Source organism: Tachysurus fulvidraco, chromosome 3 (genome assembly GCF_022655615.1).
Source record: "Tachysurus fulvidraco isolate hzauxx_2018 chromosome 3, HZAU_PFXX_2.0, whole genome shotgun sequence".
Classification (NCBI taxonomy): domain Eukaryota; kingdom Metazoa; phylum Chordata; class Actinopteri; order Siluriformes; family Bagridae; genus Tachysurus; species Tachysurus fulvidraco.
The window spans coordinates 28234536-28250677 of NC_062520.1; the positions used below are offsets into that span (position 1 = coordinate 28234536).

Below are 16142 nucleotides of genomic sequence, written 5' to 3' on the forward strand. Positions count from 1 at the left end.
TCTCTAACCTCTCACCTGTGTCTCACCTCTCACCTGTTTCTCAGCTGTCTCTCACCTCTCACATGAGTCTCACCTTTCACCTGTGTCTCACATGAGTCTCACCCTTCACCCGTCTCACATGAGTCTCACCTTTAACGTGTGTCTCACATGAGTCTCACCTTTAACGTGTGTCTCACATGAGTCTCACATTTCACCTTTATCTCACATGAGTCTCACCTCTCATGTGTGTCTCACATGAGTCTCACATTTCACCTTTATCTCACATGAGACTTCACACAACTTCACAAAACAATTAAATCATTTCATATTTTTGTTATTTTCAGCTTGACATGCTATTATTATTATTATTATTATTATTATTATTATTTTGTTTGTTTTGTATATTTTTTATGTCTATACTTATTTCATTTAAAGGTTTCTGAGAATTCTAAACTGTTTAAGAGTTTTACACAGTAAGAATTTGATTAAATTGATTAATTATTTACCCTTGTTTACACACACACAAGCGCACACACACGCATGCATGCGCACACACAAATGTGTAACATTTTTATGTTTATTTAACATAATTCTTCAAAATATTTTATTCCTTACTTAAAAATTCTGAGATTTCATTTTGTGTCAAACCAAATAAAGCCGATTGGAACTTTTGAATGTATAAATCTCTAATTAAATGAAAGTTTTTTTTATACTCAGCAGGTGCTTTTTATGCTTTACATTTTAAAATATTGACTTGTATTTTGATATTTTAACAGATTATCTGTGTATTTATACATCGTATGTAAATGAACTTTTCTTTCTGGAATAATATGAATGCTTCTGAAGAATATTTATGATTAATGTTTTATAATAACGTATTGATCTGATTAAACTGGAGTTTGACCTTAAACACAACACGATTTACGAGAAACATTGGCATCGCCTGTCTGTCTGTCTGCCTGTCTGTCTGCCTGTCTGTCTGTCTTTTTATATCGGTCCCTCTTTTATTCCTGCCAAATCAAACAAACCTGATATTCTTTGACTTTTAAACCCTCGTCTTTCCTCTCGGCTCATTTCTACTCATGTAGCTGGAAGAACGATGGTCAGATTACAGCTAATACTGAGGTATGTGGAGAAACTTCTTTTTTCCCCTTTTTTCTTTGTCTCATATGAAAGCTTCTTAAAATATAAGATGTATAAAACGATGCAATCATTTCTTTATGGTTTAAGCTGACTAACAGAGTCCCCACGGCTTAGCTCTCTATTGTGGAAGAATCCTTCCAGTCAATATAATAAAATATTGCACAGTGAAGTGAGCGTTTGTCTGCCTCGAAAGTGTGTCTGAGGACCCACTTTTTGGGTGAACGTTTGTGTTTAGAGAATCTCCTGATCATACAAATACACGAACCCCTAGTGGTAGAAACATGTAATAAAACGTCACTGGTTGGGGAAAAGTCACACTTCTCCTCATTCCTAAGAGTTTTAAGGTAATGACAAACACACTATAAAGTAAAATCACATTAAAGATACAGGCGAAGATAGATCATGATGATTAAGATGTGAGCAGAGCAGAATAAAACCAGAAGAGTTCATTTTGACTCTGAACTGTGATGTGCCACAATCATTTTAGGTAATAAAATATAATAAAATATAATAAAATCTCATTATAATTATTTCTGTGCTGACAATTTGGTCTGTTTGTCTCTGCAGTGTGTTGTGTGTGTGTGTGAGTGTGTGTGTGTGTGGCATCGAGAGGTTCGGTCAGGTTAAGTCTCCTCTGTATCCAAAGCCATACCCCTCTAACGTCCATCAGCAGTGGAATCTGGAAGTTCCTCCAGGTTACCAACTTCAGATCACCTTCAATTACCTGGACATAGAACCATCATTTAACTGCTACTATGACTCTCTGACGGTTAGTGCGGAGCTTCATCATCATCATCATCATTATGATTATCTCTGCTATACTGTAATATCACTTAATGAAATTTACATGTCAGTACGTTCTGGAACAAGCAGATGTTTATAAAAAAAATTTTACCTTAAGATTCTGTGAGCTGTAAGTCCAAAGGTTTTTATATTTATGGATCGTTATTTTATTTATATATAGTTTATTTCTTTTAGTATAAGTCATTTATATATCTTGTTTTTATGACAGATATATGTGAAGCCACAGGATATTAAAAACAGGTCATTAGTAGGAGATCTTGCCACGTTTTATTCATTATTTTGATTTATTGTTTGTCTGATTGTCAGGTTCTTCATGGTAAGAAGATTTTGGGAAAGTTCTGTGGCCAGAATTCCACAGATCCCCATCACCCTGGCAACAAGCCCATTTTGTCTCCTAGCAACAGTCTCAAGCTGGTGTTTTTGACTGATGAATCAAATACAGAAATACATCAGCATCTCGGGTTCTCCGCCTTTTACCAGGCTGTTGGTACGATAAATAAACAATCTCTTCACAGTAATAATAGACAGAGACAGATGATGTATTAACAGATATTATTTTAATGAGCTCTTAATGACATTACTGACTCACACCTCTACTGACTACTGACTCACTCCTCTACTGATTCTACTGACTCACACCTCTACTGACTCTACTGATTCGCACCTCTACTGACTTTACTGCCTCATACCTCTACTGACTCTACTGATTTGCACCTCTGGTGACTCACACCTTTACTGAGTGATGCTACTCTACTGACTCTGTTGATTCACACCTCTAGTGACTCACATGTACTGACTCCTATATGTGTTTGTGATTTGGTTCTCAGACATAGATGAATGCTCGTCTCCTGATTCAGATGATTCAGAACCACATTGTGAACAGATCTGCCTCAACACTCTGGGCTCATACCTGTGTGCCTGTTACCATGGCTACAAGCTGCGGGCAGATCAGCGTTCCTGTGTGTGTGAGTGTACACACCAACAATACAGACAATACACACACTTGTGCTTCACACCTCTTGTTTCCCCCGCTATCAACACTTCAACATTTCTGACAGACATCTCATCATGAATGGCACCTTAAGTTCTGGTAGTACAACTCTGGCATCTTCATGTCAGAGTCAGGGATCCCAGGATGTGGGAAATGTCTGTCAGATCTCACGATCAATCATCTGGTGCATTTGTCTTTACAATTTCAGGAGGATTTGTCCATTCCTGTACATACAGGCCACTTAGGTGCTTGTTTTTCCATTTCTCATTTTTAAACTGGACTACTGCACCTTGCTCCTGGCAGGTCTGCCTCTGTAAACCATCTGACCTGTCAAGCTGATCCAAAATGATTGCATCCTCTCCAGTCCACAAACAGACCAGCGCTTAATGACCTCAAAGCTCTTACCAAACTGCACCACACTCCCTCTGACTGCCAGCACTGCTCCACCATCTCTCAGGGTACAAAGAAGAACTACATCAAGGCTCTTCTCTGTTCTGGTGCCGAGCGAGTGGAAAGAACTTCCCTTAGATGTCTGAACAACCGAGTCACTGTCTGTCTTCAAGCGACCTGCCTTGTAAGAAAATAAAAGGATGAGTTTGTCTAAAATCTTAATGAAGAAGAAATTTATTATAGTAACAAAATACATCAAGTAGATTGGCTTCACCTGAGTATTATTATTTTGGGGAGGAGCTCTTTCTAAGGTGTGGAGTGGAATCTTTGTTGAGGCAGTCTATAATTTTAGCCTCTTCCCTAAATAAAATCCCCAACAGGGCTTTAAGACTGATGGTGTTTGCAGTCCCTGTTCTTGTGAACCAGCATGAAGATATATCTATCGATGGAGACATCTAAGCACTTTTGTAAATCACTTTGAACAAGTGTCTGCTAAATGCCATAAATATAAATGTAACACACACACACACACACCCTTAAGTGTTTTTTTTTTTTTGTTATAAGGCGACATAGTTATGTATACTAGTCTTTCTGGATATCTGTTTTTATTCTGTGGTGTTGTTTCCTCATGGTTCCATAGTGGACTGCGGTGGAGGTGTTTTCACGGAACCTGAGGGAGTTCTGCTGAGTCCTGGATACCCGAATGCAGCTCCTCTTAGAGTGACCTGCTTGTACAGTATCTCTGTTCAGCCTGGGTTCCAGATAACTCTCAACTTCAGCGACAACTTTCAGATTGAGCAGATTGATGCACAGGGACCGTCCTGCTTGTTCCACTGGCTCCAGGTACATTATTACACTGTGGGTGTGTCCCAGTTTACATTTATTCCAAATGCATTATGAGGAAATCGAAATGGCTAAGTAAGAAATGAAACTCTTGCTCCATGAGGGTATAGGAAAATAACAGGAAAATAGGTGAAGTTACTGTTAATACCTCAAAATTTTCAGGTATTTCAGAAAACATTGTAGTGGAAATTTTTACTTTAGAGAAGAACACATGAATTTGTCCTTCTAGGCTTTAATCAGACCTTTCCCATGAGACCTTTTTTGTTCCCGTGGGATTAGTTTGGTCAGAAGATGTTTTGGTTTTACATGTCCTGTTTCATTTTATTCCTGTCTATAAAATCCTGATGTTATCAATAATGGAGGCCCTTCCTGTCTGATTTTACACGTAGAGTGTTGGGTCCTGAACGCAATAAACCGTGAAACCTTTATACTCTTGCCGGTGCCTAGTGGTGTGATATTTTTATGCTTTAATTCTCTCGAACCTCAAACCTTCCACAACAACATTCAAGTGTTTTATTTCTTTTTTCTAATTTCAGTTTTGAATTGAACTACATACTTCTTACATTTTATCCATGTACTGTATAGTTACTTTAGTTCATGTTGCCATTTTAATCAACAAGAAGAAAAATAATCACAGCTTGTCATGTTATTGAGAAAACCCATCGGAAAACACAGGGTTGAGGATATAATCCCGTTCATGAACAAGGGAAACTGTCAGGAGCCATTATCTGGTGTTTAAAAAACAACCTTACACCCATACCCTCACATTCTGTTTCACCCCAAATAACCACCAGGGGCAGTTGTTCATAAATTATTCAAAATGGGTCACCCACTGGGAGTGGGTCAAGCAGAACCTGGCAAAGATACACAGCAATACCCAAGTAGCAGCAACTCAGACCTCCTCAAGTGACACACTTCTACATGAAGGCTAACAGCTGGAACTAGTGCGGTCCTAGATTCTAGTGCATTTGTATTTACTGTTTCCTGCACATGCACAAGATGATATACAGGTGTTGGAAAACTGCCTCTGGCATTTAGGAGGAGTGAAGTAGAGCTTCAGTTTATAACTTTACCTCTGACTTAGCAAAATGTCACCAGATCAACAGAAAATTCTGCAATCTATAATCTAACACTGAACACGTCAATGTGAACGAGCTGTAACTATGGCAACATTATCACATCATAGCCAGTGCATTAATATAAACCTGAGCTACTGTCAGAGCTGACCACCAATCAGAGTCCAGAACTCATCAGCTCTGTGGGATTACATGTAATGCTAATGGCTAATGGAAGATATTTTCTTCTTCAGCTGTCTGTCCCCGGTGACGCTCCAAAAAAGCTTTGTGGAGATCAGAGTCCTGGAATCATACACACCGGCTCACACGTTGTAGATCTGGAGTTTCACACTGATGGACATGGACAGAGTGGAGGATTTAGCCTTCGCTACACAACCCAGAGTAAGCAGGAAACACAGAGTTTCATTACACACTGTTTAAATTACATCTGAAGTGTGTTTCCTAACCCACAAGTGTGTGTGTGTGTGTGTGTGTGTGTGTGTGTGTGTGTGTGTGTGTGTGTGTGTGTGTGTGTGTGTGTTTGTGTGTGTTTGTGTGTGTGTGTGTTTGTGTGTGTGTGTGAACCTGTTTGAAGGAGTGGAGTGTAAAATTGATGGAACAATCCCAAATGGCCGAATCACTCCCAATTTCCCGAAATATTTCTACAGAGATTACATTCAAGTGCGCTGTGACACGGGATACAAGATCATGATGGTGAGGTTTCATGTGTATGTGTGTATGTGTGTGTGTGTGTGTGTATATGTGTGTATATGCCAGCATTAAATCTTTATTTTATTGCAATACAGGACTAAATTTCTGCTGTTTCTTCAGTCACCTGCATTTTGTCTCCTGAGGTGGTTTCTGTCTTCATTTCTGTTTGTGTTTTAGGGAGAAAATGAAATGAAGAGTTACAAATCCATGTGTCAGGAGAACGGGATGTGGCATTTACCCTTACCTGAGTGCAGGAGTGAGTCAGAACAAATCGTATTATTGAGTTTTATTAGTTAATTTTTTTATAGTTCTATTAGCACAGGAAACAAGATTCAAGTCCATGACAACACAAGAAAAGATTTCATTTAAAATAAATGGGGTTTATATAGCATCAAATATATTCAGGTTAAACGTTCTATTCGAAATAAATAAAAAAATGAAAAAAAAAACAATACATTTACTTGGTGTTTTTATAAATTTGACTTTTTATCGTTGCAGTTATTGATTGTGGAAAACCGGAGGATTTACTGAACGGTGAATTTAATTTTCTGTCTGGTTCCAACAACCAGTACAGGTCTGTGGTCCAGTATAAATGTCACCAACCCTTTTACTCTTTCACAGAAAAGAACGAAGGTACGTGTAGGGAACGTCCGCTTAAGATGATTATTAATAATTATAATAATAATAATTATCGATCTAATTTGTAGTAAATCTCACCTGTGGAGCTGATCGCAAATGGAGAGGAGAAGAAAACGCCATAGTACCTCATTGTTTCCCAGGTAACATAAACACACAGCAGCCACCGCATCCAGGTTCATAACCAAAAGCTTTAACAGGAAGATTCTGAAAGTGCAGGAAGGGTTTCTATTGCCCCTTTCCCACCAAGGCAGTTTGAGTGCTGGTTTGGAGCCAGAGTCTAATTTTTAAATCAATTCTTTCTTTTATGACAGCTAAAGCACCGGCTCTGAACCAGGAACAGTGGTTCTTAAGTAGCACCAAAACATTGCTGGTCTAGACTTAAGAACAATTTGCGTCTGGGGGTGGGGGTGGGGCTGTGGGCGGGGTTTCTGTTAGCGCATTTCATATTGTACCTTAAGTACACTAACGTTTAATACACTTTTACTTTACCGCAATATGATCAATTATCAGCACACATGATAGTAGGTAGCTACATGCTAAGGCTAATTTTTTTCTGTGTTAATGATAAATTAATCTTTCTGTTATTCTCGATTGGAACCTCCGTTTATACAAATTACATTGAGCTGCACATACACGTTGGATTCGCCCTGTTTGGATGCCAATGTAGATTCACAAAGCCATGAGCATTAACAGTAGAGCAACATCCACCATTGTTGATGTTGAGTTTGTGTTTGCCGCTGCTGCAATTACATTGCTGGGAAAGCTGAGACGTATACTGCGACGTAACACTCGGCTCTGTGATGACTCTCTAGCCCATGGAAAGGCAAACCGGTTCTTAGTAGGCTTGCCAGTGGAACCAACTTCAAACCAGCACTAGCTCTGAACCAGCACCCGGCTCTTTCTGGTGGAAAGGGCGCATAAGTGCTCTGGATAGAGGACGCTAATTTAATTAAAACTTTTAGTTCCTTCTGACCAATCAAACAGGAGAATACTCCTCAGCTAAACCCTGACAAAGGACCAGTGAGACTTGTACACCGCTAAAACAGGCTCCAACTCCTGGACTGTTATTTAGTCACTTTATTAAACTGCTGTTAAGTCAGTTTACATTGGAAGGGGTTTGACCTCAATAAAAAAAGCAGGACATTTGTTTTTGTAAAGCAGGAATCATAAAGAAAGTTACAGAAACAACCTCTTAAGCCTTTTGATAGACTCATTAAAGAATTAGATAACATGTCGGAGTCCCCACAGCAGAGAACCAGAGAAGGGCAGAAGAAAGACTTGATTATGTTTAAAACAAAGAGGCAGATGGTAAAGAAATAAGATAAACATATTTTAATTCTTATTCTGAATATTTCAGTGTGTGGGCGTCCTGTTGCGGATATCGAGGGTTTCGGGCGGGTTTTAGGAGGTATCGAAGCGACAAACAACTCGTTTCCCTGGCAGGTTTTTCTTCTCACTGGAGGAAGAGGAGGAGCGATTGTGATCGGAGAAAAATGGCTCCTCACCGCGGCTCACAACCTGGAGAAAGTAAAACAGCCGACAGATGAAGTGAAGGTGGCCTTGTGTCCTGCAGCGTTAATGTGTCTTAATGCTAATGTATGATTATAATTTATCTTTAACACGTTTTATTATTGGTGTTTTTAGGTGTATGTTGGAAGCAACAAAGTAAGCAGCTATCTTTCTCCAGATGGTACTCACGTGGTAATTCCCCCAATTCCTGTTGAGTCTCTACACATTCACCCGGGATATAAAAGCCCAAATTATAACAACGATATAGCTTTAATCAAGCTGGCTTCACCCATCACCTTTAATGCCCATGTAATGCCGGTGTGTATTCCTGCACAGGACAGCAACCTGGAGACTTTTGGGTAAGAACGTCTCAACAAGTCCACGGTTGTTTGTTTTTGTTTCTTCAGAGAGAAACCTGATGGTGTAAAATGTTTCTGCTGCAGGTGGGTTTCCGGATTTGGATTGACAGAGTCGTACCACACTTCCAATTATCTCAGGTACATCCGTCTTCCCATCGTGGATCAAAGGACATGTCACTCGTCCATCGAGGCGTTGAGAAAGCAGAACAGACCCGTGTCCACTCTGACGGAGAACATGTTCTGTGCTGGACTTCCTGAAGGAGGGAAGGACACGTGTCAAGGAGACAGTGGCTCTGGTTTCGTCATGAAAAACAAGGATGTGTTTTACGCATCCGGGATTGTTAGCTGGGGAGTCGACTGTGGAAAACCGGGAAGGTACGGCGTGTACACTCGCATAGCTCGATACTCCAACTGGATCAAGAAAATCATGGAGGAAAACTAGCTGCTGAGGAGAAGATGGAATGGAAACGAGACGAGATGCTCAAGTGACGGCTTCAAAAGCTTCCATTTACAATCTCTGCTGTTTTGTGTGATCGATTCATGGAAAAATAAAGATGAATATTTTACCACCAGAAGCTGGTTTAGTTTCCGTGTCATCATTAGAACAGCTTTTACTGTTTTACTGTTTCCATGGTAATAAAGTGTTCTCCTCTGAGGAGGCACAAACACACACACACATCTACATAAACGCACAAACACACACGCAAATGCAAGAACCCAAGCACACACATGCACATGCAAGAACCCAAGTACACATATGTGCACACACACGCATGTGCGCACACACGTACAGACATACATCGACACAAACACGCACATGCATGCACCCAAAAAACATACACACACCTAAAAACATACACACACCCAAAAACATACACACACCCAAAAACATACGCACACCCAAAAGCATGCACACACACAAAAACATACTGTACACACACCCAAAAACATATGCACACCCAAAAACATACACACACCCAAAAACATACGCACACCCAAAAACATACACACACCCAAAAACATACACACACCCAAAAACATACACACACCCAAAAGCATACACACACCCAAAAACATACGCACACCCAAAAACATACGCACACCCAAAAGCATGCACACACACAAAAACATACTGTACACCCAAAAACATACTGTACACACACCCAAAAACATATGCACACCCAAAAACACACACACACCCAAAAACATACGCGCACCCAAATACATACACACACCCAAAAACATACACACACCCAAAAACATACACACACACAAAACATACACACACAAAAGCATAAGCACACACAAAAATTCTGATGTTTCAAACAGTTTAAAAACCGGAACAGTTCTGAGAACAGTGGCGTTAGATCAGATATCAGTGTTCAGAGATATCAGTGTCTGATCAGGCATTTCAGTGTTAGATCAGATATTTCTGTGTTAGATCAGATATTTTGGTGTCAGATTCAGAGATTTCAATGTTAATCATCTAAATGTTTTGTTCTATGATGTTGGAATTTTGACCCCAAATCTGAACCTCTTTCACAATCTCTGCTGTTGATTTCATCATGTTGGAGTTTCCTCAGCTGGATATCAGTACACGCAGCTGGAATAATAAAAGTCCTGAGTTTAGACAGTTATTCCTAATAAAGCCTCCATTTATCCAGTCACTGTTTGAACTGATTAGGAATTTAAACATAGTTGTGATGCGCTGGTTCTGTCTGTTTATTGTGTATTTTGCAAAGAGATGTGTTTGTAAACCGTGTGTGTTTGTGCACAGTATGTGTTTGTGCATGTTGTGTGTGTCTTTAAAGTGAGTATTTGGAACACAGCCCTGGAAGAATTTCTGAAATTGCGTAATTGTTTTTTCCAGCACTCGTCTGTACACGTCTAGTTCAGTATATAAACACAGAGTTTCCTGTGTTCAGGTCAATACACAGCATCTTACTTCTAATTAACACCAGCACCAGCTCCACAGAGGTTGTGAGATGATGGTCACTAACGCTCTCGGCGTGTTTGTGTTGGCTGTAGCACTGATGGTCGCCGAAGGCTCCTGGGGCAATGGTACGTTTATGACACCTTCATTACATGTGTTTAATCAGCCTTATGTAGATTTAAGATGAATGCCACAGACTTTGTATAAAAAGGAAACAGTTTAAAGAGACTCCGTGAACAGAACATCCTACAGATTGTATGAACACTTACCCTGAACACCATCTTTATATTTCCATCATCAGGTAAAGGAAACTCGTACAGTTATGACCTGTCGAATATGGCGGACCTGAGGAAGCTCTACAACTCCAAAGTTTATCAGGCTGACCGGATGACGCGGCCACTGGAGGGTCTGAAATTCCAGGCAGGTGTACTGAGTCACTCTGGAGTCAGGTACATCACCTCACCCACATGGACCTGCTGTGGCTTTATGAAGACTGAACTATAACAACACACATATCACATTACAGTCATTTACTCTGATGCCTTTTTTTTTTTTGCATATTTAAGGAAATCGCCTAATTTTGTAGAAGAACAGTTTATTGTATAGTTGAATTCATTCTGAGAATAACTCAGTCAGGATTTTTATTTGATGACTCCAATAGAGTGGAGTGTGTTTTCGGATTAAAATGGGTATAAATTCCAGTGTGTAACGATTTCAGAGTGACTCTGGCAGACGGGACGAAATGGTTGGTACATAAAGGAGACGGTTTCGGGATTTCCTCTCAGACGGTGGTGGTGGACGCACGACACATGAGCAACAGCTGGAAGGTAGGAACATCTGGAATATATCCACACTGTTAATTATATACTTTAATCATTATTTCACGTGATATTCAGAGGCACTGATGGATTTTTTATTTTTTTTTTACAGATCAGGGAGACTAAGAACTTCGGCGGAAGTAAAACAGTGTCGGATTTTGTGAAAGAAGGAGGCACTGATTATAGTCTGATATTTAATAACTGTCACAACGCTGCAGGAAGGATGATGGACGGTTAAACACATTTCAGATCTTGTCACCTGCAGAAACACAGTAAACATTTACTTTTAATATGTGACTGCTGATTGTTCAACACAAAGAAAACACAATAAAATCATCCTGGAGATTAATTCTCTTGTCTCTTTACTGTGGAACTGTTTACTGTGTATCTAAATATCACACAATCCAAATATCTCTGTTACACACTCTCTCTCTCAGACACACACACACACACACACACACACATACCCACACATGAAGAGGGGAGTAATGTATGTGACTGAGCTTTACTGAGGGGATATTATATAGTTCACACACACACACACACACACACACACACACACACACACACACACACACACACACACACACACACACACACACACACACACACACACACATACCCACACATGAAGAGGGGAGTAATGTATGTGACTGAGCTTTACTGAGGGGATATTATATAGTTCACACACACACACACACACACACACACACACACACACACACACACACACACACACATACCCACACATTAAGAGGGGAGTAATGTATGTGACTGAGCTTTACTGAGGGGATATTATATAGTTCACACACACACTCACACACACACTTTAATGGTAAGACGCTATAGTGCAGATGAAGTGTACACTGCAGAATCTAGTGCCTTATGTAGTTCACTAGAAGACAGTTCATTAGAAGACAGAGCAAGTTGTGTTTGTGTATGTGTGTGTGTGTGGGGGGGGGGCAGTCTTCCAATCTTGCAATCCTACCACTTGCCCATTGGATCCACTCCCTTCCACTATGCTCCAGACCATCTCGCAAGACCTTCTGCTCTTCATTACTACTATCATCAATAGATCCATAGCATCTGGTCAGGTACCAACTTAAGCAAGGTTTATTTACCATCCTAAACAAACCTGATCAGGATCCATCAGACATCAGTAACTACAGACCAGTATCACTTCTCTCGTTTCAAAAATTCTTGAATGCGTTGTCTATAATCAACTGTCTGTCTATCTCTCACAGAACAACCTCCAAGATCCCAGCCAGTCTGGCTTTAAAGCAGCTCATTCCACAGAGACAGCCCTTTTGGATGACTCTGGGAAACTACATGTTGCTAGATCAGCCAAGCTGTCATCTGTCCTTATCCTCCTTGACCTTTCAGCAGCGTTCATACGGTCAACCACAAGACTCTCTTTTCCACCCTCAGGAGTCTAGGGATTTGCGGATCAGCTTGGGAATGGTTCGCTTCCTACCTGGAAGGACGCTCATATCAGGTAACATGGAGGGGAGTGACAGTTGCTCCACGCAGACTCTCCACTGGTGTCCCACAGCGCTCAGTACTTGGTCCTCTTCTTTTCTCCCTGTATACACACTCTCTTAGTGAAGTTATTTCCTCACATGGGTTCTCTTACCACTGCTATGCTGATGATACACAACTTATCTTCTCTTTCCCACCCTCAGATATCACAGCTTCTGATCAGATCTCAGCATGTCTGACAGAAATATCATCATGGATGACTGCTCATCAGTTAAAGCTCAATCCCAGCAAAACTGAACTGCTGATCATCCCAGGTGATTCATCCCCAGGTCATGATCTTGCTATATCCCTGCAAAACGATCTGATCTCCCCTTCAGCCACAGCTCGCAACCTTGGGGTGACCATGGACAATCAACTGCCATTTTTCTATCATGTTGCTAATGTGACTTGCTCACGTCGGTTCCTTCTCTACAACATTAGAAGGATTCGGCCATTTTTGTCCACACAGGCTGCTCAGGAACTTGTTCAGTCTCTTGTCATTTCAAGAGTGGACTACTGCAACGCACTGCTGGCAGGTCAACCTATGAACGCAATTCGTTCTCTGCAAATGATCCAAAATGCAGCTGCATGGCTTGTTTTCAACCTGCCAAAGTTCTCACATACCAACCCGCTGCTAAGATTCCTCCACTGTGCTTCCGGTAGCTGCACGCATCAGATTCAAAACACTGATGCTTCCCTACAAAGCCAAAAATGGACCAGCTCCCTCTTACCTCAAAGCCCTCGCACTGCACCCCACACCCTTAGATCTACCAGCACTGCTCAACTGGTCCCACCATCTCTCAGGGTAAGAGGCAAGTATACTAAAAGACTCTTTTCTGTTCTCCCAGCAAGGTGGTGGAATGAACTTCCCCTAGGGGTCCAGACAGCTGAGTCACTGGTTATTTTTAAATGACGGTTGAAGACCTACTTATTCAGGAAACACTTCAACTAGCACTTCCTTCCCTATCTTTTGCATTTAAATAAATAAATAAATAAATAAATAAATAAATAAATAAATAAATAAATAAACAAACAAACAAACAAACAAACAAATAAATAAATAACAAACCTTTGAAACTTTTTAATTGCAACTTTGAACAACGTTTTAAACTCATGGTATCTTAAGTATGTAACCTAGTGAACCAGCATTAATGTATCCAATGATAGAGATTTAAGCACTTGTACATCGCTCTGGATAAGGGCATCTGACAAATGCTGTAAATGTAATCGACATGGGACACAAGGCATTATGGGTATTGGGTATGTGCCGTGGTGCATTGTGTAAGTGCTGTGGTGCATTGTGTGTATTGTGTAATTGCTATGGTGCATTGTGTAGGTGCCATGGTGTATTGTGGGTATTGTGCATATGCCATGGTGCATTGTGTAGGTGTTGTGGTGTATTGGGTATGTGCTATGGTGCATTGTGGGTATTGTGTAGGTGCCATTGTGTATTGTGTAGGTGTTGTGGTGCATTGTGGGTATTGTGTAGGTGCCATGGTGCATTGTGTAGGTGCTGTGGTGTACCGTATTGTGTATGTGCTATGGTGTATTGTGGGTATTGTGTAGGTGCCATTGTGTATTGTGTAGGTGTTGTGGTGCATTGTGGGTATTGCGTATGTGCCATGGTGCATTGTGTATGTGCTATGGTGCATTATGCATTGTGTATGTGTTGTGGTGTATTGTGTAGGTGCTGTGGTGCATTGTGGGTATTGTGTATGTGCCATGGTGCATTGTGTAGGTGCCATGGTGCATTGTGGGTATTGTGTAGGTTCCATGGTGCATTGTGGGTATTGTGTAGGTGCCATGGTGCATTGTGGGTATTGTGTAGGTGCCATGGTGCATTGTGGGTATTGGGTAGGTGCCATGGTGCATTGTTGTGATGTTTCTACCACACAGTCAGATTTCAGGTTAAAAATCGGAACAGTTCTGAGAACATGGGGGTTAGATCAGATATGTCAGTGTTGTGGTGGGAATTTCTAATCTTAAGATGTTCATAAGGCTTTGTTCTTCTATTTCAGTGTTTGATCAGGTGTTTCAGTGTTAAAACAGACTTTTCAGTGTCAGATCAGATATTTTGGTGTCAGATCAGATATTATAGTGGTATATCAGATATTTCAGTGTTAGACTTTTTGGTGTTAGGTCAGATATTTCAGCATCAGATCAGATATTTCAGTGTTAGATCCGATATTTCGGTGTTAGATCAGACTTTTCGGTGTTAATCGTCTAAATGTTTTGTTCTATGATGTTGGAATTTTGACCCCAAATCTGAACCTCTTTCACAAGGATTTGGAACACAGCCCTGGAAGAATTTCTGAAATTGCGTAACTTGTTTTTTTCCAGCACTCGTCTGTACACGTCTAGTTCAGTAAATAAACACAGAGTTTCCGGTGTTCAGGTCAATACACAGCATCTTACTTCTAATTAACACCAGCACCAGCTCCACAGAGGTTGTGAGATGATGGTCACTAACGCTCTCGGCGTGTTTGTGTTGGCTGTAGCGCTGATGGTCACCGAAGGCTCGGGGCAATGGTACGTTTATGACACCTTCATTACATGTGTTTAAGATGAATGCCACAGTCTTTGTATAAAAAGGAAACAGTTTAAAGAGACTCCATGAACAGAACATCCTACAGATTGTACGAACATTTACCCTGAACACCATCTTTATATTTCCATCATCAGGTAAAGGAAACTCGTACAGTTATGACCTGTCGAATAAGGCAGACCTGAGGAAGCTCTACAACTCCAAAGTTTATCTGGCTGACCGGATGACACGGCCACTGGAGGGTCTGAAATTCCAGGCAGGTGTACTGAGTCACTCTGGAGTCAGGCACATCACCTCACCCACATGGTCCTGCTGTGGCTTTATGAAGACTGAACTATAACAACACACACATCACATTACAGTCATTTACTCTGATGCCTTTTTTTTTTTTTTTTGCATATTTAAGGAAATCGCCTAATTTTGTAGAAGAACAGTTTATTGTATAATTGAATTCATTCTGAGAATAACTCAGTCAGGATTTTTATTTGATGACTCCAATAGAGTGGAGTGTGTTCTCGGATTAAAATGGGTATAAATTCCAGTGTGTGACGATTTCAGAGTGACTCTGGAAGACTGGAACGAGTTTTTAATACATAAAGGAGACGGTTTCGGGATTTCCTCTCAGACGGTGGTGGTGGATGCAGGACACATGAGCGACAGATGGGAGGTAGGAACATCTGGAACATATCCACACTGTAAATTATATACTTTAATCATTTCATGTGATATTCAGAGGCACTGATGGGTTTTTTTCTTTCTTACAGATCAGGGAGACAAAGAACTTTGATGGAAGAAAAACGGTGTCGGATTTTGTGAAAGAAGGAGGACCTGATTACCATCCGATATTTGATAACTGTCACAAGGCTACAAAAGACATGATAAACGGTTAAACACACCAGATCTTG

The 16142-nt window shown here is 40.6% G+C and overlaps 1 protein-coding gene across 1 annotated transcript; it reads left to right on the forward strand.

Moving 5' to 3' along the window:
* Positions 1-948: 948 nt before the first annotated feature.
* On the forward strand, positions 949-8998 carry c1r (complement component 1, r subcomponent). Its single transcript, XM_027154609.2, has 13 exons — positions 949-1104; positions 1690-1891; positions 2233-2413; positions 2754-2891; positions 3948-4150; positions 5460-5607; positions 5801-5919; positions 6094-6172; positions 6415-6549; positions 6624-6695; positions 7913-8109; positions 8200-8423; positions 8508-8998. Exons 1-13 carry the CDS (start codon positions 1079-1081, stop codon positions 8863-8865), a joined length of 2082 nt encoding a protein of 693 aa, XP_027010410.2. The 5' UTR covers positions 949-1078; the 3' UTR covers positions 8866-8998.
* Positions 8999-16142: the final 7144 nt, after the last annotated feature.

Bases quoted from the DNA above. Each gene is read 5' to 3' on its own strand.
- c1r (XM_027154609.2), top strand. From the start codon at position 1,079: ATGGTCAGATTACAGCTAATACTGAG. The intron at 2,414-2,753 runs GTACGATAAATA...TTTGGTTCTCAG, and splicing joins CGCCTTTTACCAGGCTGTTG to ACATAGATGAATGCTCGTCT. The intron at 6,696-7,912 runs GTAACATAAACA...TGAATATTTCAG, and splicing joins AGTACCTCATTGTTTCCCAG to TGTGTGGGCGTCCTGTTGCG.